At 37.9% G+C, this 24,583-nt stretch overlaps 2 protein-coding genes across 2 annotated transcripts; both read left to right on the top strand.

Annotated features, from left to right (window-relative positions):
• Nucleotides 1-2,711: 2,711 nt before the first annotated feature.
• LOC108669842 lies at nt 2,712-8,211 on the top strand. Its single transcript, XM_018157269.2, has 5 exons — nt 2,712-4,421; nt 5,343-5,617; nt 6,009-6,145; nt 6,616-6,775; nt 7,726-8,211. Exons 1-5 carry the CDS (start codon nt 3,684-3,686, stop codon nt 7,913-7,915), a joined length of 1,500 nt encoding a protein of 499 aa, XP_018012758.1. The 5' UTR covers nt 2,712-3,683; the 3' UTR covers nt 7,916-8,211.
• A 6,638-nt stretch (nt 8,212-14,849) lies between these two features.
• On the top strand, nt 14,850-24,546 carry LOC108669843 (glycine receptor subunit alphaZ1). The gene is made up of 10 exons (XM_047884365.1): nt 14,850-14,861; nt 15,211-15,306; nt 15,726-15,853; nt 16,331-16,413; nt 17,030-17,164; nt 17,545-17,786; nt 18,686-18,820; nt 19,312-19,362; nt 20,302-20,412; nt 22,889-24,546. The coding sequence occupies exons 1-10, from the start codon at nt 14,850-14,852 to the stop codon at nt 23,048-23,050; spliced, it is 1,155 nt and encodes a 384-aa protein (XP_047740321.1). The 3' UTR covers nt 23,051-24,546.
• Nucleotides 24,547-24,583: the final 37 nt, after the last annotated feature.

Here is a 24,583-nt window from a genome sequence, read left to right as displayed (position 1 = left end):
CTAACCATTGATGTTTCGTGCTGCGATTGCGACATCTTCAAAAGTGTTCCGGTATTAGAGGAAAGTAGGTGCCTTCATTGAAGTCAGTTTACAGCCTGTAATCAACCTTGCGAATGAATTATACGGGATAAACTTTGTTCAATTCAATGGGGAACTGTCAATACGCAGTTTGGAAATTTTATGAACTACACTACGATTGCTGCTTACATTTAGCCTTCCACTTTAGCCGACAGAAAATATCAATATGATGGTTCTATCTTCTCATTCTGAATAGATATTCAAATTTATTTATGCTGCGAATGTGAATGAATTTATTTAACTTCAATGTGTGCAACCAGAAGGGTACGTACATCTGGAAGTATGTGATTGACCAGTAAAAGACATTGTGCAAGAGATTTTTTCAAGTACTTTTGTGAGGAATCGAAGCGGGACAGATCTCTTTCAGGATGAATAGGAAGATGAAGTAATCATCATATTGTTATTTTCTGTGAAGGTTGATTTGCGAGACACAAATCCTGTTGTTGGCCATGTTTTTCTGGGTTAATTTCAAGCAATAAACAACATTCCAGTGGAATTCTCTTTTGCGTTATCCTCAAAATGCCTCGAGAATCGCCGGAGCGGTCCCTCAAACTAATGTTGACCAATAGTGATTTCCTGAAATAATTAGAAGTGCTACACATTCTTCACTGAAAATAAAACTCTTAAAAACATCTATTACATATAATACGTTAATACCCGACTTAAGATTACTGTTATTTTGCTACGGTGTATTTAGGGTCAAAGATTGCTTTACAATTTATTTTTCTCACAATTTAAAAGTTAAATTAATTAAGATAAAAAATCATTTAAAGGTTTTCTACAGGCGTCGTGCGATCGTAGTCGTCCACGAAACGTGTTCGTTACGGGTTCCGTCGACGTCCTTGAACGTCAGGCGTTGCCTGCTTGTGATGGCTTCGCTGCAGCGGTGTTGCCAGATGCGCAGAAATTTCTGTACAAACAAAGAACTTTCTGATTGCCAGATAAAACACAGTTATGTCAGAAAAAATTAGTAGATATGTCTTGTGTGATTAAGTATAACAATAAAACAGTGCATTTTTTGCTCAACGAAACTAGTATTTTATAATAAGGAGTTGTATTTCAATGACTACAGTAATTATTCTTGCCCACAACCAGAAATTTTTCTGCATCATCCGCAGCTTAGCTGAACCGGTGCACGTGCACCCGCCGCACGTCGTCAGTTTAATCTCGGTAGCGGTGGTGAATGTTGCGCACACTGGGCCGTTTGAAATTTGACTCTTGCTTCATGCTAACCCATAGGGAGTATAATAGACCCACATGCACATATATACTGTGCGAATCGTTGAAAAACTTGCTAATCTTTTTTAATTAAATGAATCTTATCTATAGAAGGTCTGCGGCACAAGTGCTGTGGCGACTAGACTGGCATTGAGGTTAGTGTTCCAGCCCAGTCTACTCAGAGCATGGTTATCTGAACCTGTTACCAGAAGAAACGGGTGAATAAACTCTGATCAAGACGGTCTGATACTGGTACCAGAATTACTGATGATTTTCACTCCAGCGCTAAGATCTCAGCGGCCTGACAGCGCTGCAGCAGCTATTCATTGCGATCTCAGCGGCCTGACAGCGCTGCAGCAGCTATTCATTGCGGTGCTCGCTGTCGCTGGCAGCAGCCAGCAGACATGTGCATGCATGGCGACGGTGGCGTTTGATGGAAAGTTTAAAGCTGTAAGAGTTTCCTGAATATCGGAGAGAAAAAAAAAATTAGTAATATCAAATCGAGTATACAAATATCCAAAAGTTTTTGACCAGTTCACTTTTCGTTGCCTCGAATTCTTGTTGTGCTCAATTATTGACTATAATGAATTCTTCTTAAGTTGTTATTACAATTATATATGATAAGAAATATACATAAAATAATATCACAATATTTATTATCAACATATTAAAATTCAATAAATAATAAGAGTTAATTATTATAATGCTTCTGCTGTTGGATCGGTCGGGTGTTAAGACGTTGAGTTAAGACTCAAGACCCGAGTTTGTCCCAAGTCTTCCCATCCTAATAAGTAATGCAGAGACGGAAAGTACAGTGACAAAAAGCCTTGGCCATTATTACTCGTCAATCGAACTTTCGCTTCTAAAGAACGCATCGCCAAAACAAAAAAAAAAACTTTTTTCATATATCTTGAGCAGCAGTTTCCAACCACCGAATCCTTTCATTATCTTTTTATTACGTACATTATCTTTTATTATTCTTTCCATTGCCAGAGAAATTTTCATTGTGTTAATGTATTCTTGATAAAACAATAAAAAATGGAAATAAAGAATTATATTAAGGTGTGCCAAGTTCGTATTATTTTAGTGATCGAAAATTCTATATTGTCAATTTAAAATCTCCATAAATGGTAATTTATTGTATTTTTACTTCGTCATACATTCATATTTAACATATTCACAGGCAGTAAGGCAAGTTGCCATTTTCTACAACCCTCATTTCATAAGGCACCATTTTATCAGTTATTGGGCGCTGTCGCTTACAAGCGGAAAAATATCAGAGTTCACTCATTCAAATGAATGGGTCATATTGTTCAAAAACTGACACACTTTCTGCAGGTAGCACTGATACGTCCTTTTGCCGAGAAAACTGAGTCAAGAAGGCCCACACAAGGGCAATAAGTGCGTCACTATTTGGACAAAGTCTGTCGATTTCTCTGAGTGTTCCCGATAATGTCCTCAAGATAACGTCACCTCACAAGTAACATCTGTTACTTGCATGTCAGACGCAAGTCAGACAGGCAAGGCAGTACATTCAATCTTAATATAAAGAATGGTAACTAAATTTCTTCCTGTTAAAATCCGCAAATAACACTAATAACAGCAATGTAAATTGTTTATGATGATATACTTTATCAGCGTTTATCTGCCACTCGATTTTGGAATTCAAAATGTAAACACGAAATTCTTTACGTAATTTGTCGAGGAAATGCACGGAGAAGAATCAGCGCTCATAGCGCCGGCATGAATATATGCGCCTTCAGTGACTTTCATGACTAAAATATTTATTTGCTGTTAAATGAATACTGGAACGCTGGGAAGAAACCTCTCTTATGTAACTAATTGGAAAAATGAATTAGTGGGAAGGTGCATGATAATGTCTGAATAGAATCTGTGCTTCACCTCCCCATACTACCATTTTTTCACGCGTTATCAATGATTGTTGCTAATTTTTTAATTTCAATCTCAATTTTATGGCATGAAAAATTAGTGTTATTGTACATGAACGAAGTACAGGAAATTTGGCTTGTAGACAGTACAAGTTTCAGTAGTTTATACGAGAATTACATCTATGAAGCACCACGTTTCATTGTTAACGTGCAAGTTTCAAACAAAGTACGGGTTTATTTAAGCGCCTTCGTCTCTCGCCTGATTTAGGATTAAGGAAGGCAAAAATAAACTTTATTTGCGCAGTAGCATTATAACTTCCAAGTTAATTAGAGTAAAACGAGTTGCTTTATTGTCGAGGAAAGATGTCGACCAAACAAGCGTATTAGACCAACAGATGCTGGATCACTATCTTTCAGAAGGTTTATGTGAAGTGTACCTATAATTTTGTTGGACATCCTTCAATAATAGTTACATGAAACTTTTAAACTCTTCACAAGATGGCAAGTGCGACGATAGAGTGCGACGTTTGTAACGAGAAATTCGACTCGGGCAACCACAAGCCGCTTTGCCTGACCTGCGGCCACACGTTTTGCTTCTCTTGCATTATACGGTTATGCGATGTTCCCGAGACAAAAAACTGTCCGAAATGCAGGGAACCAATTTCCCAAGATGCTGATCAGTTACCAGTTAACTTCGCATTGATTCCTACCAATAAGATATCACTTCCAAGTGCGGTGGGTTCACAGTCAAAAGCGCTTTGCCCCCAGCACCAGAAGGCGCTGGATTACCTCTGCGTGGACTGCGTGGAGTCCGTGTGCTTCCCGTGCAGCAGGGGCACACACGCTACGCACAAAATTGAGATGATAGACGACCTGCTTCAGGATAACGAAGACACTGATGACGTCTGGGCGAAAATACGGCCCACGTTGCAGAACAAACTCGATAGCGTTAGTTCGGTCGTCACGTTATCTGATAGTTTATCGGGCTTTATTGATGACATCATCAAACTGAAGCCTGATTTTGATGGCTGGAAGGATTTGCTGTTGGCACAGAAAGTTTCCACCGAGCAGGACCTTCAGGCTTGGGAGGCCTCGGGCACCAGCCTGGATGTAAACATGAGACTCGATTGCAAGGAAATTCTCAGCCGTCTGAAATTGAACTTTGGAGAAAATGGAAAACTACCTGAAATCAAGGCATTACTGGATGCTGCCGCTAAAACAAGTGCTTCGTTAGAGGCGAGTGAAATATTTGATATAATACAAGGATATTTGTGATGAATATTTTTGGTTCATGCATGGGATTGCTATGAAGGCATCCTTGCCCTGAAAGAGCAAAATTTAAATGCCAATGTTTGTATGATATCTATTACGACGAATAACATTGTTTAAAAGAACGCATTTGATCGCGTCTTGTTCGTAGAGCGTTTCGCTGAGAATAAGCCGAATTCTTTTGTTTGAGTTTAAATTTTTTAGCTTGGCACATGAAAATATTGTTCGATCGTGTATTCAGACTGACTCATCTAACGCCGCGGTGAGGGAAATTTTTCCTAACAGTATATAGAACATTTACTTCTGTTAATTAATCAACTTAATTATTATTGATCAAATCAATTATCAAATAAAGCCTAAACCTTATTTTGTGATCTACGATGAACAAACCGAATATATAAATATTTTGTCTAAAAACGGATATTTAGCGTAAAAATTGGACGTTTTCTGTTTCCTACCTTTGGGAAGTTTCTGTTCAGCAATAAAGTTACTAATCTCCATGTAATATAGGATGCAAAATAGCATTTTGAAAATTTCGTTCGGAATAAAATATACAAATTACAGTATTACGTACGGTCACGCTTCCTATCTAGCTATCACACCACATTTAAGTACTTTTTTCTTCTTAAACCACATTTAAGTACTTTTTTCTCATTAATCCAAATTTAAGTACTTTTTTCTTAACCATAGTTATAATATTGGCCAGGTCAATAATACAGCCCTACCAGTCAACTTGTGCAATGAGTCAAGACTCAGCAAAACTACAATTACTTGAAATCATTCTCAGGTGTGAAAGAACATTAAAAAGTCCTATCAGTAGGAATGTGAATGTAATAATGTTTCTAAATTCTGAGAATTAATCCGATTGGAATATTCCCTGCTCTACAGTTAAAGACGTGCGAGCTCATGCCGATTGGCAAACCTTGGATCATCTCCAGCAGCGATGAAGGAGAGCGAGCCCTCGCAAGCCTGGCCAGTAACAGGCAGCCCAGTCGCCTCGTGGTGCTGTCCACCCACACCCGCCCCATCCCGGGGCTGGGGGAGCTGCTGTCCCGCCTCGCCGCCCGCCACAGCGGCAAAATCAGCCTGCTGCCCCTGGACTACTTCTGGAGGCCGGCAGGACAGTCGGATGGAGGCATGGGGAATATCGTCTATAATTTACGGTGGGTCGTGGACTCTCATAAGTGACCGCATTGTTTTAGCCCCCGAATACAGTTCACACTTCGTGCTGCTTGCAGCACTTCAGTCATGTCCGTGACAGATGCCAACAAACAATCCTGTAGAAAATTTAATATATTCCTATTCCATGTTCCTACTAAAGTCACCCTGTTTAATTAAATTCGTAAACATTAAATGTCACATACGTGAAAACATTTTCAAAGTCAAAAAGTCCCGAAATGCTTGAGAAAAATCAGCTTCAAAGAAATTTCTCACACACTTCTCATGAAATCTCCTCGAAATCTGATTACCCTTTACCATGAAGAAATCTCATGGTTTGCCAATGTTATATCTTTCTATGTTGTATGTTTATATCTTATATTCATTTTATGCCAGTGGAAAGCTGACTGCCTTGTACGGCCACCCCTTCATAGCCCGATCGGGTGGCTTCGTCTACCTCAAAAACTGCAACATTCGTCTCGACTGCCCAGCCGATGTACGGCATTTTGCTAACTATGCTAGAGATACTATCAGTGAGTATTTAATTGTTTTTATGTATATTCATACATATATGCATATTGTTTTCTAATAATTTTTTAGCCTTTCAAACGACTGTATTGTTGAAGCCGTATGGAATTTTTTCAATCATTGCCATCTTAAACAAACATGGCCAACATCAGACGTTAAAATAGACGAAAGCGTTCGATGAGGAAGAAATTATACACGTTTTTATTTTTATTCCATACTAATTATTGATCTCCAGTATTGATGCAGATTGAAACTGATAGGAAGTGTCCAGAACTTTTCATGTTAGTTAAAAGTTGCTATTCCTGAAGAATAATTCTAGTTGAATTCAAACGAAAATAGCAGGCTATTTAGCAATGGAAAGAACTGGTATCAAGCTGCAAATAACGAGAATTATAAAAGCTTTAATACTAATGTGACTGATGAATAATAAGAATAATAGCGTACAATTTTAATGTTGATGTAATTTGGTCAACAGCAAGTGTGTGCTGCGCCAAGGGCGTCCCGAACAACGTTGGCACTACCTTAAAGGAAGGCGGGTTTGAGGTCAACCGCTGGCACTTTCCCGACCTCAATGATCAGGACGTGGACTGGTTGTCACACATCCTGTCATCATATTCCGACAACCGTCATCAAAAGTATGTGTTTCACAGTAGGATTGGCACATGTACAATATATGTACATGAGTTGCATGCTTGCCCTTCCGATGCCAAGTGTCATTCATCCTATCCTCCTCCTGTAACAGCCATGAAGGGTATGTGTCGTGCAGTTCGGTTTTAATATCTACATGAGTTGCATTCTAACCCTACCGCTGGTAAGTGATAAGGTGATTATTATTATTCCAGACATGTTCGTAAATGTTACTGGTTGTCAACCGTATTCCGCAGCGAGACAATATCGAACACCTAAACATGCAAGTTAACCAGAATGTTTTGTAATATTTTGTTGTTGCAATGCCTACACTAACTTGCGCTGAAATGCACTTATTGATGCTCCAAAAGTGCTCTGATGTAAACGACTCAATGCAATTGAGTTCATCGAGACTCGATTGAATTGAATGCATAAAAACTCAATATAAAGTTCAATTCGCCTTATGCAGAGCTGCCCGTATCGCCCAGATGATAGAATGCTTGCTAGTATTCGACAGTCCCTTTAATTGTGACGTTTTTTGGGCGAAGCTGCAGCAGGGAAAAGTTCAGCAAATACTCCTGAGGAAAATCACATTTTTGTCACGTACCAACCGCTTTTTTTTTGTATTCTTGAAATACGAAATTCACCCTTTGACAGTTACCAACCTAAGCATAAGTCAAGTATCTGATTCATACTAACCGGTTATTTTATTTACGTTGCAACGAAATAGCACTAGCCACAAAGTGACAATATAAGCAAATATGTTACATTTCTCATCTTTTTTGCTGCCCTTATCTAATATGTAAAGTAGGCGGCTGGTCCATTTTATCCAATATTACTTAAACTCTATTTATGACGATTCATTCGTACACAATATTGTGCAAAATAAAATCACGACTGAACTTTCCTTGTAATTCGAAATAAATATTGTTTTGTTAATTGTTATATACCATTCCAGTGTGGAGCTTGTCCTCCCGAGAGATCATCTCTCTGCCGTAGGCGCTCGTCAGCTGTTTCAGAAGATACCAAATATTCGGGTGTTGTACCACGAGCCTAACGCCGCGCACCTCACGGCAGCTTGTAGGGATGTTCACGCTGCTGCGGACTGCATCGAGTTGTCAACCATCAATATTCTGCAATGGATATAATATCTCTATCCAAAGTTAGGGTTAGACTAGAAGACATAATCAACCACAACTAGAAATTTTCATTTTACATTTAGATTTTAATTAGCATGAGGTTCCTAAATAATGAATATCCTTTGAGAGCGAATAATTTTAACGGCGTAGAGGCCTTCATTGATAAGCATGTGTATTTTCATAACATTACTTTCGGCAGTGAATTATTTAACTTGTTTCTGTTATCAAGTCGTAAAATTTGTATGTTGGCTCATGCAATTACTTCTTACCTTTTTCGAAGCTTTAAATTTAAATATTAAGCAGAACCTATCTTTGTGTATCCTTTAGATATTCCTTCCCTGGTCATGAGTGAGACGCTGCTGCAGAGGATATCAAGCAGTGACATATCTGGCATTTCATTACATGTAAACCCGAACATGCCGGATACTGGAAAAAGCTGCTTTTTAGAATAGATTTTTTTTGCGAATTAGATTAATTGATACCTAAGTTTCAAGATTCGAGCGGAAGAAACCGAAAAACAGTGATAATTCCCCATCACAGTTTATCAGTTTGAAAACAGTAAATTTCTCTGTACAATGAAACATTCCATGGCATTATCGAGGAGCAACTGAATGAGCAACCTTATAGCGTTGTCGGCTGACAGCGCGAAATATACAGATTTTTAGATTTGATCTTTGGGTCGCACTATTACACAATTTGCGATGCGGTCACTCAATTGAACCAATTTTCTCACACCTCGTTGGTCGATTTTTTGACATGTATCAATTTTTTTGTGCAACTTATCCACGTGACGACATTTCTTCTCGCTTCGAGTCACCGACATGTGGAACAGCCTCCCTGAAGATATTGTTGACGCTCCGAGTATGAACGCGTTCAAGAACAGACTAGACAAGGCCATGCAGGAGCATATGTTTAGTCTTGAAATGCCTCGTATCCTACGGCACAACTGAAATCTAGAAGCGATTTTAAATCTAGCGTCAGTTGAAAAGATTTGATCAAAAAGCCTATAGTCAAGAAAAGTACCAGAATCGGCAACAGGCCTGTCCAGGCCTATTCTTCAATGCCGAAGATAGGGCAACGTGGGGCAGCGCGCCCCCCCTTTTTTTAAACTAAATTTCTGAGGAAGTTTTAATTGATACGAGGTGGTTCTTTGTTTTGTTTAAAGCCAGGTACAACTAATGATGAATGTATGATGTGAATTAGACGCCTATAGAGTTATTCAATTTTTAATGAAACACTATTTTGTAGAAAGTGTCAAAATGGGCCCATTGCCCCACCCTTGGGGCACTGGGCCCATGGGCTTGGGGCAAGGCGCCCACTCTTGGTCCCTTTACCACAATTGCATGTTTTTCGTTTAAAAATGATAAAACAACACTTTACAGTTAAAAATAAGAAAAATGTAATAAAAAATATGACATTCATTCATTTATTAACAACTCAAAAAATCATATCCTTAACTTGAAAAACACGAGTGGTTAATGACCAGAGAAATCATCGATTTAAATTTTCAGGATCGAACAATATTCTTCAGCTGACGTTGGTTGATAAAAATTCAGATTCAAGGAAGTAAATTAATTTATTAACGACGTTTCGAATGTGACATCATTCATTTTCAAGTTATTTTTGAGACCTGGTCTGGTTGCGAAATTGTCTCAGGTGGCAGGAAAAACAGCTGCTCAATGTCGTTGAAGTTACTCCAATTACTCCAATGTAGTCCGTGTATCCTCCAATGTAGTCCGTGTATCATGTACTTATTTCCGCCTAAATTTCAGTATTCAATGCTTCCAATAACTTGAAAATGAATGATGTCACATTCGAAACGTCGTTAATAAATTAATTTACTTCCTTGAACCTGAATTTTTATCAACCAACGTCAGCTGAAGAATATTGTTCGATCCTGAAAATTTAAATCGATGATTTCTCTGGTCATTAACCACTCGTGTTTAAACAAACTTATTCTGCTATCTTATACTAATTAACTTGAAAAAATATACTTTTGGCTTAAAAAATCTATCACTGACGTAAAGAAAAATATTTCATTGACATAAAAATATATATCCTTGACTTGCAAAATATATCCTTGCGATAAAAAATTCGTCCTTGACATGAAATGTATCCATGACTAGAAAAAATATATTTAGTTGATCAGAAAAAACTTCGTTCCAGTTTCGTCCATAATCCAGATATTATGTGCAGAGAATTCGTACCTAATCGTGATTTCAGCCAACACCATAAAAACTAATCAACTTTTGGCTCATTTGTGTTGACTGAAATCAACTTTTGGCAAGGTAAGAGTCAATAACTCGATAAGAGGTCATAAATACGCATAACTAAAAACTGAATCTGCTGCCTTGAGACGGCAAATCAAAAAAATCATGCAATATGAAGTGTAATTTGTAATTCAAAAAGCTAGTCATAGTTTTGAGAAGGTCATTGAGACAAATCTAATAATGTATAACACAAGACTTCACCATGGGCCCTTTGCCCCGTGACACGCGTGGGCCCGTTGCCCCACTAGGTATCATTTCAATTTATATCGTATCAACATTTTTTTTAATAGCTAATGGTCTAAACTTGATCTCAAAATTATCCCTATATATATTGCTTTCAAAATATAATTCATAGTTATTTCAAAAGCTTCATGTACAGTAATCGAAAACAGTTTTATTTAGCAGCAAAAAAAATTTTATCTGGGCTCCCGTCCTAACGTCTGTCCACAGTCGGCGACAGGGCGTTCCCGGTCGCTGCGGCCAGAACATGGAATGGTCTGCCAGCATCGGTGACATCTGCTTCTTCGCTGCCGTTGTTTCGTCGAAGCCTAAAAACAGAACTTTTCCGTAGAGCCTTTGAATCTTAGACCTAGCCGTCATCTAATCTATTATGTATATTACTGGTTTAGCATAGGTGTTGTTTGTCCTAGCATAGACGTCGCTAGTCTTGGCATATGTCCTCTGTTTTTGCATAGACGTCATCTGTTTTTATCCTCTCGTGTCTTTTTTAGCCACTTGTAACGTGCCCTCGAAGTTCGATCCGAACGAGACGCCACGACAATCTCTTCGTGGAATAATAATAATAATAATAAAACAGTTATTCACAAATAACTTTAATAACGCAAACACTTAGCAAGACGTAAATCCGTACACTCCATCCCACTGAAACTGTCGACCGGTGGTAGAGAACACGGACCAATATCTGCCATACTTAGCGAGAAACTCGCTATGGGCCCATGACCCGCAATGGGCTCGCTGCCCCATGTTACCCTACTATACTAAACTATACTAACTTAGTCATAGGGGTAACAAAAAGAATCAAACTTAAGAAAAAACACTAAAACATAGAAGCCTAGCGATTCAATATTTCAATAGGATATGAACTAAACGCATTATTGAGACACGGTTTTCGTTTGATGATATGTAGAGCCTCCAAAATTCTCGAATCCGAGCAGCCAGAAGTGGAACCAAGTATCCTGAAATCACTCTACGATACAGACACGTCGCACTGTTCAGCATGGACGATAAGACGATAGCTCCTGCCGCGGTGTTCAGAAACTCAGATGTAGAAGATATGCGACGTCATTCCAACGTACGCAGATGCGCAGCGCGCACAACTGTACTAAAAGACTAGGTTTTACATCATCCGGGCAGGGGCCTTATACCTGAAGAAATAACCAATTTTGAAATTATTTACCAGCAAAACATGCAAATTTATATTCGGTAAATATTTCATAAACAAAATCTCTAATCCAATATCATAAAAAATAAAAAAACAATAAAATCATTTTCTTTGATTGTATCGTACATATTTCTTTGTTGCCGCCCGATTTGTTGCACCAGACCACTTACTTACAGTCGCAGTATCTAGGTTACCGCTATTTGTGTGACGTGACACTGAACCGTGACATGTTACAGCGAACGCCCTGCAACTCACATTGTCACATTCATGAAAGATTTCGAATAAAATCATATTAATTTTAATAGTAACGAAAAATATTTGGGAAAACTTTAGCTCTATAAATGTAATTATAATATCGTCGTCACTGAGATATTTTGGTATTGCAGTTGCGTCGGAAGAATTTTCTTTGATATGTGCTATCTTTTGGTTCATGTTGCTTTTTTATTTTCGATTTTACTTTTTGAAATACAAAATGAGTTATCCCCTGTCTTTGCTTGAATACCGAAAATATTTAGTTTACTGACAATTGTCTTGCGTCCAGAAAACCTTTATTCGTCCTGCAATCAATTTCTCTGTGAATGTGAATAAAATTAAAGTATTTCTGCGCACTCAAGCGTGTTTTGCCGACAAGTTTATGATGTTATGACATCGTTGATAAATTTTGAGGTAAACAGGTGCGGGCCTACAGGTTTGGGCTAACAGGTGTGGGCTGACAAGTGTGGGCTAACAGGTGTGGGCTGACAGGTGTGGGCTAACAGGTGTGGTCCAAAAGGTGTGGGCCAACAGGTGCGGGTTAATAGATGTGGCTAACAGGTGTGGGCCAAGAGGTGTGGGCTGACAGATGTGCCGGGACACGTGTTCCAGTTTCACGGTGGCGGTGCTCACGTATGCAGCGTGCCTTGTGCTCTGTACAGCAGTATAGGCTCCTGAGGGGACGGATGTCGTATATGTTTTCTATGTTCATGCTAACTTATTTAACTGAAAACTATATTACTTGCTTGGGCCCTGAACTGTCGAGGCATTGTAGCTCTAATGTAAATAACTTTAATAGATTCACCAGCACCTCGAAATGTTTGATATTTTTAGCTAAATTTGTTGTTTATTATAAAAGTGTTTTCAGAATAACTAGGATTACTTGCATTGTTTCAAAGGAAAATTTCCTAACTCATATAAGGCAAGAACCATGGCAACAGCAACTCGTGTTTGACTGTCTCGTTCATTCATCAATCAATGAATTTCATTTGAATGAAAATAAATAACTTGAAAGAAAAGAGAATATTTTGGTAAACAAAGAGTATATATGTAAATTTAATGATGAACAACGCTTGTGAATGTTTATCAGATACTGTATGTATTTATGATGAATGCAGCATTCATTGAATGCTAGAAATTCGTTTGGCCGTCCGTGAATGCTACTGATCAACGCAACATTCATTAAAGGATTGATGTCACTTGTTTGTTCAACTCGCAAGGAAACTAAAAATTTAAAAGTGAAGACTAGTACACAAAAATTCATATCTCTATTGAAAACATTTTGGGGTTCAGCTCCATTGTCAGTTCGTAGAATCTAAAATTCAAATAGTAAGTGACAAATTAAAACAAATGAAAAATTGTATTAATTTATAATTTCCTATATGAATTCTAGATTCTACGAACTGACGATGCAGCTGGACTCCGAAACGTTTTCTATAAAGATATGCATTTTTGTGGACTATTTTTGCTTTTAAATTTTTAGCATTCATTAAATGTTACGTCAATACTGGGAATATTTGAGATAACGCGACTTTTACTAAGTAATCAATGTTAGGTCAAGAATAGAGCTTAATTCTGAACTGCGCAATGCTTATGAGTAATACTTTAAGACAAATTGACTATGACATAATATACTTAATTAACAGCTAACTCGTATCCTGGCCGCAACATGAGTATCAGAGCTGCACTCGTCAGACTGGCGTCGCTCTTGTTGTGGTGAGTCATGTTAAGTAGGCTTCTTAGACTTTAGGGCAGGTGATATAAGTAGGAGGCTACTTAGCCTCTAGGCCTGCTAACATAAGTTGGAGGATACTTAGCCTTTAGGTCTGGTGACATAAATTGGAGACTACTAGCCTATAGGTCTGGAGTCATAAGTAGAACGCTACTTAGCCTGTAGGTCTGTTGATGCAAATAGGAGGCTACTTAGCTTTTAGGGCAGGTGGCACAAGTAGGAGTAGTTAGCCATTATGGCTGGTAGCATAAGTAGGAGGCTACTTAGTCTTTATTTTTTTACATAATTACGGCTACTTAACGCCAAAGTGTATATGTTAGTAGGTGAGTTTTTAACCCCTTAGGCTGTTAATGTGACCTGGCGCTACAGCTTCGGTGAGCAATAGCCTTCGAAATACCCGGTAGTAATTTAAAATGAGATATACAGCGACTTTGCCAAAAGACTGCGCTTAATTTAATGGAAGGTAACTTGATAATTGAAGGAACATTAAATTTCGTCTCCTATATAGTCACAGGAATACGGGCTTAAAAGTACCATTACTCAATCTAATATATTTATTAAAGCTCAGACTTAGAATTGTGAATAGTCTGTATTGAAGGTTTCCTTTCTTGAACAACCAGGATTTTTTTCCAAAATATCAACTTCATTGAAATCTATTAATATAAACTTGAAAACAGGTAGTGGCTTAACAGCCACCAATGCGTCAGTGTCTGCAAAGTGCACGGATGTGGCAGCCTGCAAGTTGGATGGAAGAGAGTGTCTGTAAAGTGCACGGATGTGGTGGCCTGTATGTTGGATGGAAGTCAGTGTCTGTAAAGTGCATGGATGCGGTGGCCTGTAAGTTGGGTGGAAGTGAGTGTCTGTAAAGTGCATGGATGTGGTGGCCTGTATGTTGGATGGAAGTCAGTGTCCGTAAAGTGCATGGGTGTGGCAGCCTGTAAGTTGGATGGAAGTGTCTGTACGTCGATGTATGGAGGGCAGCAGGGCTGGCACAAGTGCTCTGGCTGTGAAGCAAGACAAGATGTTTGCACATCTGTGATGCCTAATGGTGTTGTGTTGGTTTGTATGTGTGTTGTGTGTATGTAGGGTATTTGTGTGTGTGTCTTGTGTGTATGCAGTGTGTTTGTGTGTATGCAGTGTGTTTGTGTGTATGCAGTGTGTTGTGTGTATGCAGTGTGTTTGTGTGTATGCAGTGTGTTTGTGCTGTCTCTTATACACATCTAGATGTGTATAAGAGACAGGACTTATATGGTCAGTGATGTCATGACTTATATGGTCAGTGGTGTCATGACTTATATGGTCAGTGATGTCATGACTTATATGGTCAGTGATGTAGTCAAGTCGCAGGTTACAGTAAAAATCGATACAAAAATTCTCAGACTCGTTAACCTGTTCATGAAAATAATTTATTAAAAACCGCATTGATTCAGATAACCTCTGATATTTAAAAATGAATATTTTCCAAAACATTGTCATCTATCACTTTTCCATAAAACGCAGTTTCTAGAACATTGGGTCTAATAGAAATTCTTCCTGTTTAAAGCGTAAAGCCCGTTGTAGAAGTATATTGGATTATCATATTAACCATTCATATAATCAGTACAATGATGCAGCAGCAGAAATTTCATAAAAATTCTTATTATTTCAGGACTATAAAATCGACGTGTTTCTGCGACAGCGCTGGAACGATCCTCGCCTTCGTCACTCAGCCGAGGCTGAACACTTCACTATCATGGACCCCGAGGTGAGTACTTCTCTATCATGGACCCCGAGGTGAGCACTTCACTATCATGGACCCCGAGGTGAGCACTTCACTATCATGGACCCCGAGGTGAGCACTTCACTATAATGGACCCCGAGGTGAGCACTTCACTATTATGGACCCCGAGGTGAGCACTTCACTATCATGGACCTCGAGGTGAGCACTTCACTAATAGACCCTGATGTGATGTTATGAAGCGCGCTCACCATACTGTATTGTGTCATTTAAGTAAGAACGCCTACAGACATTCTTAGATTGTATTAAAAATGTTAATTATGATCTTGAGCTATAATTAGCTCCTAGAAAATATAAAAACGTAAACTACGGAATATTTACGAATCTTGTTCTCCCTCTCAGTCTTCATGTAAATTAACGTTTGTATTAAATAATCTATTATCCAGTTGCACAAGAAGATCTGGAAGCCTGACACGTACTTTGAGAACGTCAAGGAGGCTCACATCCACAGCGTGACCATGCCTAACCAGCTCCTGAGGGTCTATGAGAACGGCGACGTCATATATAGCGTGAGGTGAATAGCCTAACCAGCTCCTGAGGGTCTATGAGAACGGTGACGTCATATATAGCGTGAAGTGAATAGCCTAAGCAGCTCCTGAGGGTCTATGAGAACGGCGATTTTAATCTCGGTACTAGAGTGCAGAACAGTTTACTGGCTCAATACTGTACCTCTGAACTGCAGCAGTATACTGCTGTACACTGCGTCCCAGTACTGTACCACTGAACTGCAGCAGTGTACTGCTATACACTGCGCGCCAGTACTGTACCACTGAACTGCAGCACCTGAAAAGTTTGCTTCTCTGTTGTACTATATTGTATTGTGCATCGAACGTGAGCGAAGGTAAACGCTGTAAAGGTGCGCTATTTTGTTTGTCCGTTTTTTGTTGAAATAGCAGCAGATATTTAAATGGCATACATAAATCAATTACTTTTATTTATGATTCAATTTCGTTCTTGCTTTCTTCCATTACTAATTCCTTATTATTTCTAGAGTTACGCTGAGACTGTCTTGCCACTTGGAGCTCGAGTTGTACCCGTTCGATGCCCAGAAATGCTACGTCAAACTATCATCGTGTGAGTTTACTTCTCTACGATATATTTGCAACGGGGATTTTTGTCATTATTCTATCATTGATTGCAATTCGGTCTTTGAGTATATATTATATCATATTCTTTCAGGAAAATGTTACTTTAAATGTTCTTTATACGACCAAGAAAACGATCCCGATTCTAAAATTTATGATGGCGGTATTTCCTTATTAAATTCAAAAAGTTCGAAAATAAAGGAAAATGTAATTCTTAAAACGGAACCTATAAATTAATAGTATAAATTGAGTTATAGGCCTTTTCTGTCCTCGGACTTCACCATTTTTTAAGCCATCTGGCAACCCTGGTTCAGAGCGCCATGATTGGCGCAGAGAGGCGCGGGTTCGATCCCAGCTCTGTGCGCCAGTTTCTGGTCAGAATCGGCGAGGAGGCCGGGCGGTTAAGTAAAAAAAATTGAAGCAGTGAGTTGCGTGTTCGAGACCGCATCGAGCTGTGAATGTTCTGTGATTTTAAGAATCGGCGACAGGCCAACGGCCTAATAAACGCTGAAACCGCTATTATAATGCCTTGTCTGATTATTGTGCTTTACGATTGAACGCAGAATTTGAATACTTCTTATTTCAACTGCTGGAAATTTCGTTAGATTCGAACGAGATTTCCGTGGTTCGATACAAATGGTTCGCTGAGCAGCCCATCGTTATTTCGGGCGACATAGAAATTGCTGAATTCGACCTCGTCGCAAACTCTACATACGAGCACAACTCAACCTTAACCAAAGGTGAGATGATCCTTACTAAACCAGCACTTATATTGCACATATTTCATATAATGTGCCTGAAGGTGAAACGATCCTCATTGGATCAGCCCTTAGATCCAATATACGTACCCTTATGTGCCGTAAGAAATTCCAAAAGAAATTCAGAACTAAACTTAGATGCGTAGTAACTTTCATGATTTTTTATGAACAACTGAATATTATGGTGAATGAATTTAGTGAGTAGCATACCGATTCATTTACGTATTATTTGGTGTTTCACTTTTATTGCAATCGTTTTCAGATGGTGTTACTGTCTAAGTTACACAATCTGAACTCTGAAGTAATCTTACATTTTCTTTAATACCGAAACATCCTCACCCAAGACTATTCCTCACCCACAGGTCTATTCGTGGGCAGCTACAGCGGCCTGACTGCGAGCTTTACGCTGCGGCGCCAGAATGGCTACCACATCCTACAGACCTACATTCCCACCATCATGATCGTCGCCATATCCTGGGTGTCCTTCTGGCTCGACCCTAACGCTGTACCTGGCAGGGTTACTTTAGGGGTTACAACTCTGCTCACTCTAACTACCTTGTCTGCTGCGGTCCGACAAACCCTGCCTCCAGTCTCATATGTGAAGGTGAATCGCTGATGACTCGGCAAACCCTGCCTCCAGTCTCATATGTGAAGGTGAATCGCTGATGACTCGGCAAACCCTGCCTCCATTCTCATATGTTGAGGTGAAAAAGCTGCTAGGACTCGGCAAACCTTGCCTCCAATCTCATATGTTAGGGTGAAAATGGTAAGAAACGAAACATGAATAAGAAACTCTAAATAGCTACGCCCGAATCCAATAGGAATGAATTGAGGGAAACGTTTTTGCATTGTAAATCGAATAACCTTCCGTTCAAGTAAAGAACTTCTCATGACTAACTTTTCAGGTGTAAATTTACCTATACATTGAAGTGCTTGTCTACATAGGAACAGCGCGTCATTTAGGTTTAACGTTTTTCAGCCGAAATAAAGCGTTACCTAAACCGTTAAACGTATTTGTAGCATTAGATTTCTTCCGCTGTAACTGAGGATTATTATGGTAACTTCTTGTTATTAGTTGCTGTGACATTCATTTAAGTTTGAGTAATTCACTCAAGTTTAGGCATGTTTGTCGCCCGAACTTGGATATTTTTTGATGCCTGAACGAGTTTCTTTCCGTGCTAAGTCTGCATTTGATTATTTTACCATGAATTTCCTAACATCCCGGCAAATTTAGGTTTTTCAGTGGGAATAAAAGTTTTTTTTACTAATCTTTAGGCTCATGACTTTTTATGGTATTGTGGCTTTGAATCGTACTAAAAAACTTAATATAATAATTTATATTAATAATAAGCATCATTGAGGCATACATAGAAAATGAGCCATATCTGTATCATGCGGTCATTTCTAATTGACTTCCAGTGTAAACCATATTTTGAATCCACCAAAACCATGTAATTTTTTTTGTCTCATATTGTTACATGTTTATGAATTAATCACGTCAAGGCAATCGACATCTGGGTGGGCATGTGCATGTGCATGGTCTTTGGAGCATTGCTCGAGTTTACCTTCGCCAACTACCTCGCCAACAAGAAGATGGTCAACTCCAGACTACCTGGCACAATCTACATACCCTCGTGGGTGGGTTAATGCTTCTCATGTACCTTGTTCTATTGCTTCTTTCGATTAGTGGGTAAGGCGGGTACCTGCATCACTATAAGTTAATCTTTTGTGATTAATTCGTTAAAATATTAGGTAAGAAAATTGCGTGCACCCACATCTCTACGACATAATCTTAGGCGATATCTACTTTATAATAGTGGGCAGGGTAATTAGTTACGATTATTTCTATAAACGCGTTGGGCACGTTAAGATAATGTTCTTTGATTGTCGATTCAAAGTGATCTCCTTAGATATTGTTAGCTTACACAGGGTTAAATGTCCTATATTTCAAGGCTGTGAAGTTGTACAAAATGAGAGCTTTGAACATCACTTCGTTTTACAGCAAATGAAATACGGTCAAGTGGGGAACCGCTTCAACTCGTGTTTCCTATTGCATGGTCGTAAAATATCTTATGTCGCATCCAACTGTTTTCTTATTAATAAATTAAAACTGACTGCACTGAACACAGCTCGCCGGACACTCAGAGAAGCAGCAATCTCAGGAAAACCGCAAGAAAAAGGTTAGTTTATGCTGACTTCATTTTCATCATTATCAAAGCTGAATGTATACAGAATTTATTAAAACATCTTAAAAATTACGATTAAGATAACTTAACTGTTTTAATCGCAAACTAAAAACGGTTGAATATGATAAAAATTAGTAGGAAAATTCATCATATTCCACTGAAAAAGTTTCGAATATCGGCATTTCTCTCACTTTAAAAGTTCAACAGCAGGTATGCATAGAAATTTACTAGTATAGAATTTAAACATGAATTAAACATAATAAGTTAAAATAAAATTTTAAATAAACACGAAAAATAGCATTTGCGTATTAATTCACGAAACTCACAACTTTCATTTGAGATGCTTCCGAACTGAGAATCTGGAATTTCTAACAAAAAGCTACTTCTAATTACGCATCGAATCTCATTACGAGGAAGTTGTTAATTTATATATTTGCCTGCTTATTTTCCCTGCTATTAATCTACTCAAAATTAGTCTTTATATAGACTATTTAAATTTTTACCCAAAGTTCCTTGTTTGAACTCAGGCTGTATATATAGCACCACGGGACTGGAGTACTGGTCTCCGCGACGTTCTCATTAAAATTTTAAGTAATTTTTTTCAGCGATTACATTATAAATAGAAATAATTATGCTCAAACTAAAATTCGTTTATCAAAGATTTTTCACAATTTAAATACAAATCACATCCAATTCATTATTTTTAACGCAAAGTTGGGAGTGCATTAACATATTTTTGAAAAAAAAACAGTTGTCCGAAAAATATATGCAATCGTGGAATAGAATATCTCATTGATACAGATCAATGAACAACCTCTGATTGATACACATCAATGAACAACAACCAGTGAAGGAAAGAAGCATAATGAAGGGAAACATCAACAGGATAAAGGATGTTAAATCTGAAATTAATTAAGAATTACACTCTGACAGGACGCGGGGCCAATTGAGCTGCTGAGGGTGCAGACGGTGGCGGCGGAGGGAGACGTGGGCTACAGCAACCGCGCAGGAGGGCAGCCTAAGACCGGCAATACAACCCGCAAGGTTAGAACCAGGGTTGCACTGGGCGCCTGCCCGGGGAGTTGCTCACCTATCCTCCCAGGCTGGGCTTTTTAACGTAAAAAAAACACGGCTAAAAAAACGTAGAGTTAAATGTGGGTTTTAAAGAAAACTTAAGAATGCAACAAATCGAACGTTTGAACTTTAAAAACAATAATACAAGATAGAAGCTAAAAAGGGAATACTTATTAACATGTTGAGTACGGCACGACTCAACGGCAGGTTAAAGGGTCTTTTTTACAACACTTCTCTTTAACTTCACTTCTTGTTTGTCTGTCTGTCTGCTACAAATCTTGTGATCGAAATTTAATACACTTCTACTTATCCTATCGATCTGAAATTTTGCCCACTTGTGTAAAGTTGGAGACAATGCATGAATCAAATGTCGAAATAAATGATTTTAGAAATTAAAAAAAAAATTTTTTCAATATTAAAAAAATTGAAAAAATAATTTTGCCAGCTACAAATCTTATAACTGATATTTGACACACTTTTACCTGTCTAATTGATCTGAAATTTTGTACACTTGTGTGAAGTCAGAGGCAATGCATGAATCAATTAATAGAATAAATAATTTTGAAAAAATTTAAATTTCAAAAAAATTTATATATTAAAAAAATTGAAAAATTAATTTTTTTAATTTTCGAAAATTAAATGAGAAATTCATGGTACATCTTTAAGATTGGAGACACTGGATTCTCTGGAAGTGTTGTCTTTAAAAAGTAATTTTTAAACGCATATTATTTCCGGACAAATTCCGCGATTTAGTTTTTTTGATATCATTGTCCGGCAAAAATTTATGATGTCGGTACTTCCTTATTATATTTAAGAAAGTACGAAAAGAATGGAAATTTAGTTTTTGCACCGGAACCTACAAATTTTCTCTTAAATATTGAATTATAGGCCTTTTTGTCCGCGCACTTTGGCCGTTTTTCGGCCATCTGGTGACCCTGGCGGCTCGTGCCGCCCTCAACGCGTTAAGGGGATCGTATACCCTCCCAAAAAACTTTTTTATTTACGGACGAATCGCTTTGAAACTTTGTACACATATGTAAAACAGAAATTAGTAATTTTTTAGTTCGTGTGAATTTTTCGAAAAAAAAAAGAAAACACGAAATTCCTGGAAAACGGCCGAATAGGGGGTACTGTAAAAATCTATCGCCTCCTAGGATTTTCAAGCTATAACATCGAGACACATATCATTCAATTTTTAACAAGATTATCTAGCGGCTCTAGAGCCCCGATTTTAGATTTTCTTCGTCGATTTTCTTTTCTTGGCGTTTTTCTGTTTTTTATCATTTTTATCCCCTCTAACTATTTTATGTTTGCCCTACCTGAACTATAAGTTTAATATACACTTCAACATTGGTGTTAATTTAATTTAAATAGAGTAGCTTCTCAATTTGAAATAGAAATACACCCACATAAGTCCTAAGAATAATTTTTTCTCGATGATATTTAGATACACTATGCTTTTTTTAGACTATTAATTCATGTTTGATATTATTTTTCTAACCAACTCAAAAGTCCTTGAAACAATTAAAAAAATTATGCATTACGAAAAGCCCATAGTCAAGTGTGTGAAATGTGTGAAGCGAAGTCAATAGGCTTTTGTCGGCTTTGTCATGTATTTACAAAAAAAACACCCGATAATTTGGCTCTTTAAGATATTCATATCTTAAAATTTTTCACAAAAAAGACTGGCAATGAAAAGGAAGATCACACCGTCCATGTATGCACTGTTTTCAAGGATATAATGCACAAAAATTTACAATTTGTTCGAATAAAAGCTATGGCACATGTGATAATGGTTGATACTTGATCGATACTGTTCAGCATGAAATTTGTAGTAATCGACATAACTGAAAATGATTTTGAGCAAACTATGAATGTATTGAGCGAAAAAAAAAACATTTTACTTATTTCACCCGTTTTTTCAATAGAACCCTGAGTTTTTTTTAGGAAACCCGGGTAGATTGAGCAATTTGGAAAAAAACACGTTTTTTTGCAGCCCTGCTGGTAGGAACTTTTTCCAGGAACGCGGATCAGCAAACGTTGTCTTTTAGGTGCTGTCCTCATGGACTAAATTCCATGCGGTATTGTTATTTATTTTTTAAGTTCGTTCCCCAATTTGAGGATATTTTCTTCATCCAATGAATACTGACAGATTTTGTCATTAGCCATTCTTTTTAAATATTGAATAAAGAAAAAACGTATTTTTAGGCATGCTGAACGGTCGAATTCTACGCGCGTGCTTCAATATTATTTAGTACCTTGATTTAAGAGCATGAATAAATTCTGTGAATTAATGATGACATTGAACCCGTAAGATAACCGCTAAAGCATAACTGCAGTCGTTGGCGAGAGAATAATTCGAGGTCATTTAAAATATTAATCATTACTCACTACAATTATGATCAAACTGCTCAACCTAAATGAGCTCAACGATTATTTTTTGCAGCGTCAGGGTGAGGGCGAGACGTACATGTTCTACGCGCTGCTCGTGGACCGCATCAGCCGCCTCTTGTTCCCAGCTATATTCATCATCTTCAACTTTATCTACTGGCCAACGTTTGTCTACATGCAGATCATGGAGGATGAGTGGTTGAAGACTAGGAGATAGATCAGTTCGCCTCTGCGGCCGCTCGTCTGTTTCATCACATTTGCCAAACTCAGTATTTGATATCACGCATGTTACCGGTCCTGTACCTTCATTTTCAAACAGTTCCACATAAGAGTTGAGCTTTAGTTTAGTCAACATGCAGGTTCTTCCATCTGTAACGTCGGACCGTTTTATCCATCGATTTTGACTTTAGGCTTGAATATCTATTTATGGATGCAAGTTTTCCTACCTGTCATCTCTCCGGGTTTTCCTGACAGTCTTATCAACAGTTTAATAAATAATTTTAATTAGTTTTGACTACATGTTTTATCTCAATCCATTAACTAGTTTATTTACAAAACTGACTTTGGAAGTCAATATTTCGGATTAACAAAAAGAAGAATTGATGAAAAGTAACGTTGATTGGTCCAGTGAGCTTACAAGTTTACTGATATGTTTATTTCCTATTGAGTTGGAGTGGAGTAGCATCAAGACGAGGCACATGTAATTAATAAAAATTATCTGCTTTTGTTTTTGTCAGTGCAAAATAAAGGACTTTACAGCGAGAAAAAAAGGTATTTTACTTCAACATAACTATAAGTAGAAAAATAATATATGTAAATTGACACGAAAAAATATTTGAGCGCTTTTATTACCGTGTTTAAGATGGACGACATAATTCAATTATCAAATTGAAATCTGTTTGAATCTAGTGCCTCTAACGTCTTTCGTAACGAAGCTTAACATAGCGGACAGAATTTCATCCAACTGATAATTTCTGCTTTACTTCATTTGTGCTTCGAATACTCAATTTTGTGCTTCGAACTTAGAAAGTGTTTAACAAAAATGTCCTGGCTGGAATTGATCAGAAGTGATTGCTTTCATTATGATTCATAGGCGTTGCACTGAGCAGTTATTCTACGTAGAAGGAAGATTTTTGTCGTTCCGCAATTTTCACGCAAAAATTAAACATCTAAAAAAATTTTATTCGCGGTCTTCTTCGCCTCGAAATCGTTCCCAAAAATTCGTCCACAATATTGGGAATATTTTGTATAACAACCAAAGAGAAAATAAGTGAGAGAAAACGGTTCGTAATTTTATTTCCATTAATGCACAAAGAGATTATTTGTTGGGAATGCACGACAGGATGTCTGTGGAGGCGATATGGTGACTATGGAGGGGATATGGTTACTGTGGAGGGGATTGGTGACTGTGGTGACTCACCTCTCACCGTCACCTCTCTCTGATGATTCGTTCCAACAAAGAACTGGAGGATGAGCTTGTCTTCCTGATTGTTGGACTTCCTCCACTTCTTACGGCGCTTGGGTTGGAGCTCAGAGGCCATGGTGGGCGATGAAGAATCGCGCTCACTTCCTGGTGTCCACACCTGACCTGAGTCTTGAAGATTCAGTTAAATTAGAAAAAATTATTATTATAATTGAATAAAAGCTTTAGGAAAAGATTACGTGAGACTGATTAGTAAATCTGTAACTTAATTCCTTGAACCGATGTACAACAAACTCGATTAACTATTTAAATCGACTGACAAATAAA

Source organism: Hyalella azteca, unplaced genomic scaffold (genome assembly GCF_000764305.2).
Source record: "Hyalella azteca isolate HAZT.00-mixed unplaced genomic scaffold, Hazt_2.0.2 contig1896, whole genome shotgun sequence".
NCBI classification, from domain to species: domain Eukaryota; kingdom Metazoa; phylum Arthropoda; class Malacostraca; order Amphipoda; family Hyalellidae; genus Hyalella; species Hyalella azteca.
The sequence above is the reverse complement of the archived record's forward strand: the minus strand, read 5'-3'. Positions and strand labels throughout refer to the sequence as shown.

Coding starts and splice junctions, on each gene's coding strand:
- LOC108669842 (XM_018157269.2), top strand. CDS start 3,684: ATGGCAAGTGCGACGATAGAGTGCGACGTTTGTAACGAGAAATTCGAC. Junction 4,422..5,342: donor AAACAAGTGCTTCGTTAGAG/GCGAGTGAAATA, acceptor CCTGCTCTACAG/TTAAAGACGTGCGAGCTCAT. Junction 6,146..6,615: donor CTATGCTAGAGATACTATCA/GTGAGTATTTAA, acceptor TTTGGTCAACAG/CAAGTGTGTGCTGCGCCAAG.
- LOC108669843 (XM_047884365.1), top strand. Junction 15,307..15,725: donor TCACTATCATGGACCCCGAG/GTGAGTACTTCT, acceptor TCTATTATCCAG/TTGCACAAGAAGATCTGGAA. Junction 20,413..22,888: donor CCGGCAATACAACCCGCAAG/GTTAGAACCAGG, acceptor TATTTTTTGCAG/CGTCAGGGTGAGGGCGAGAC.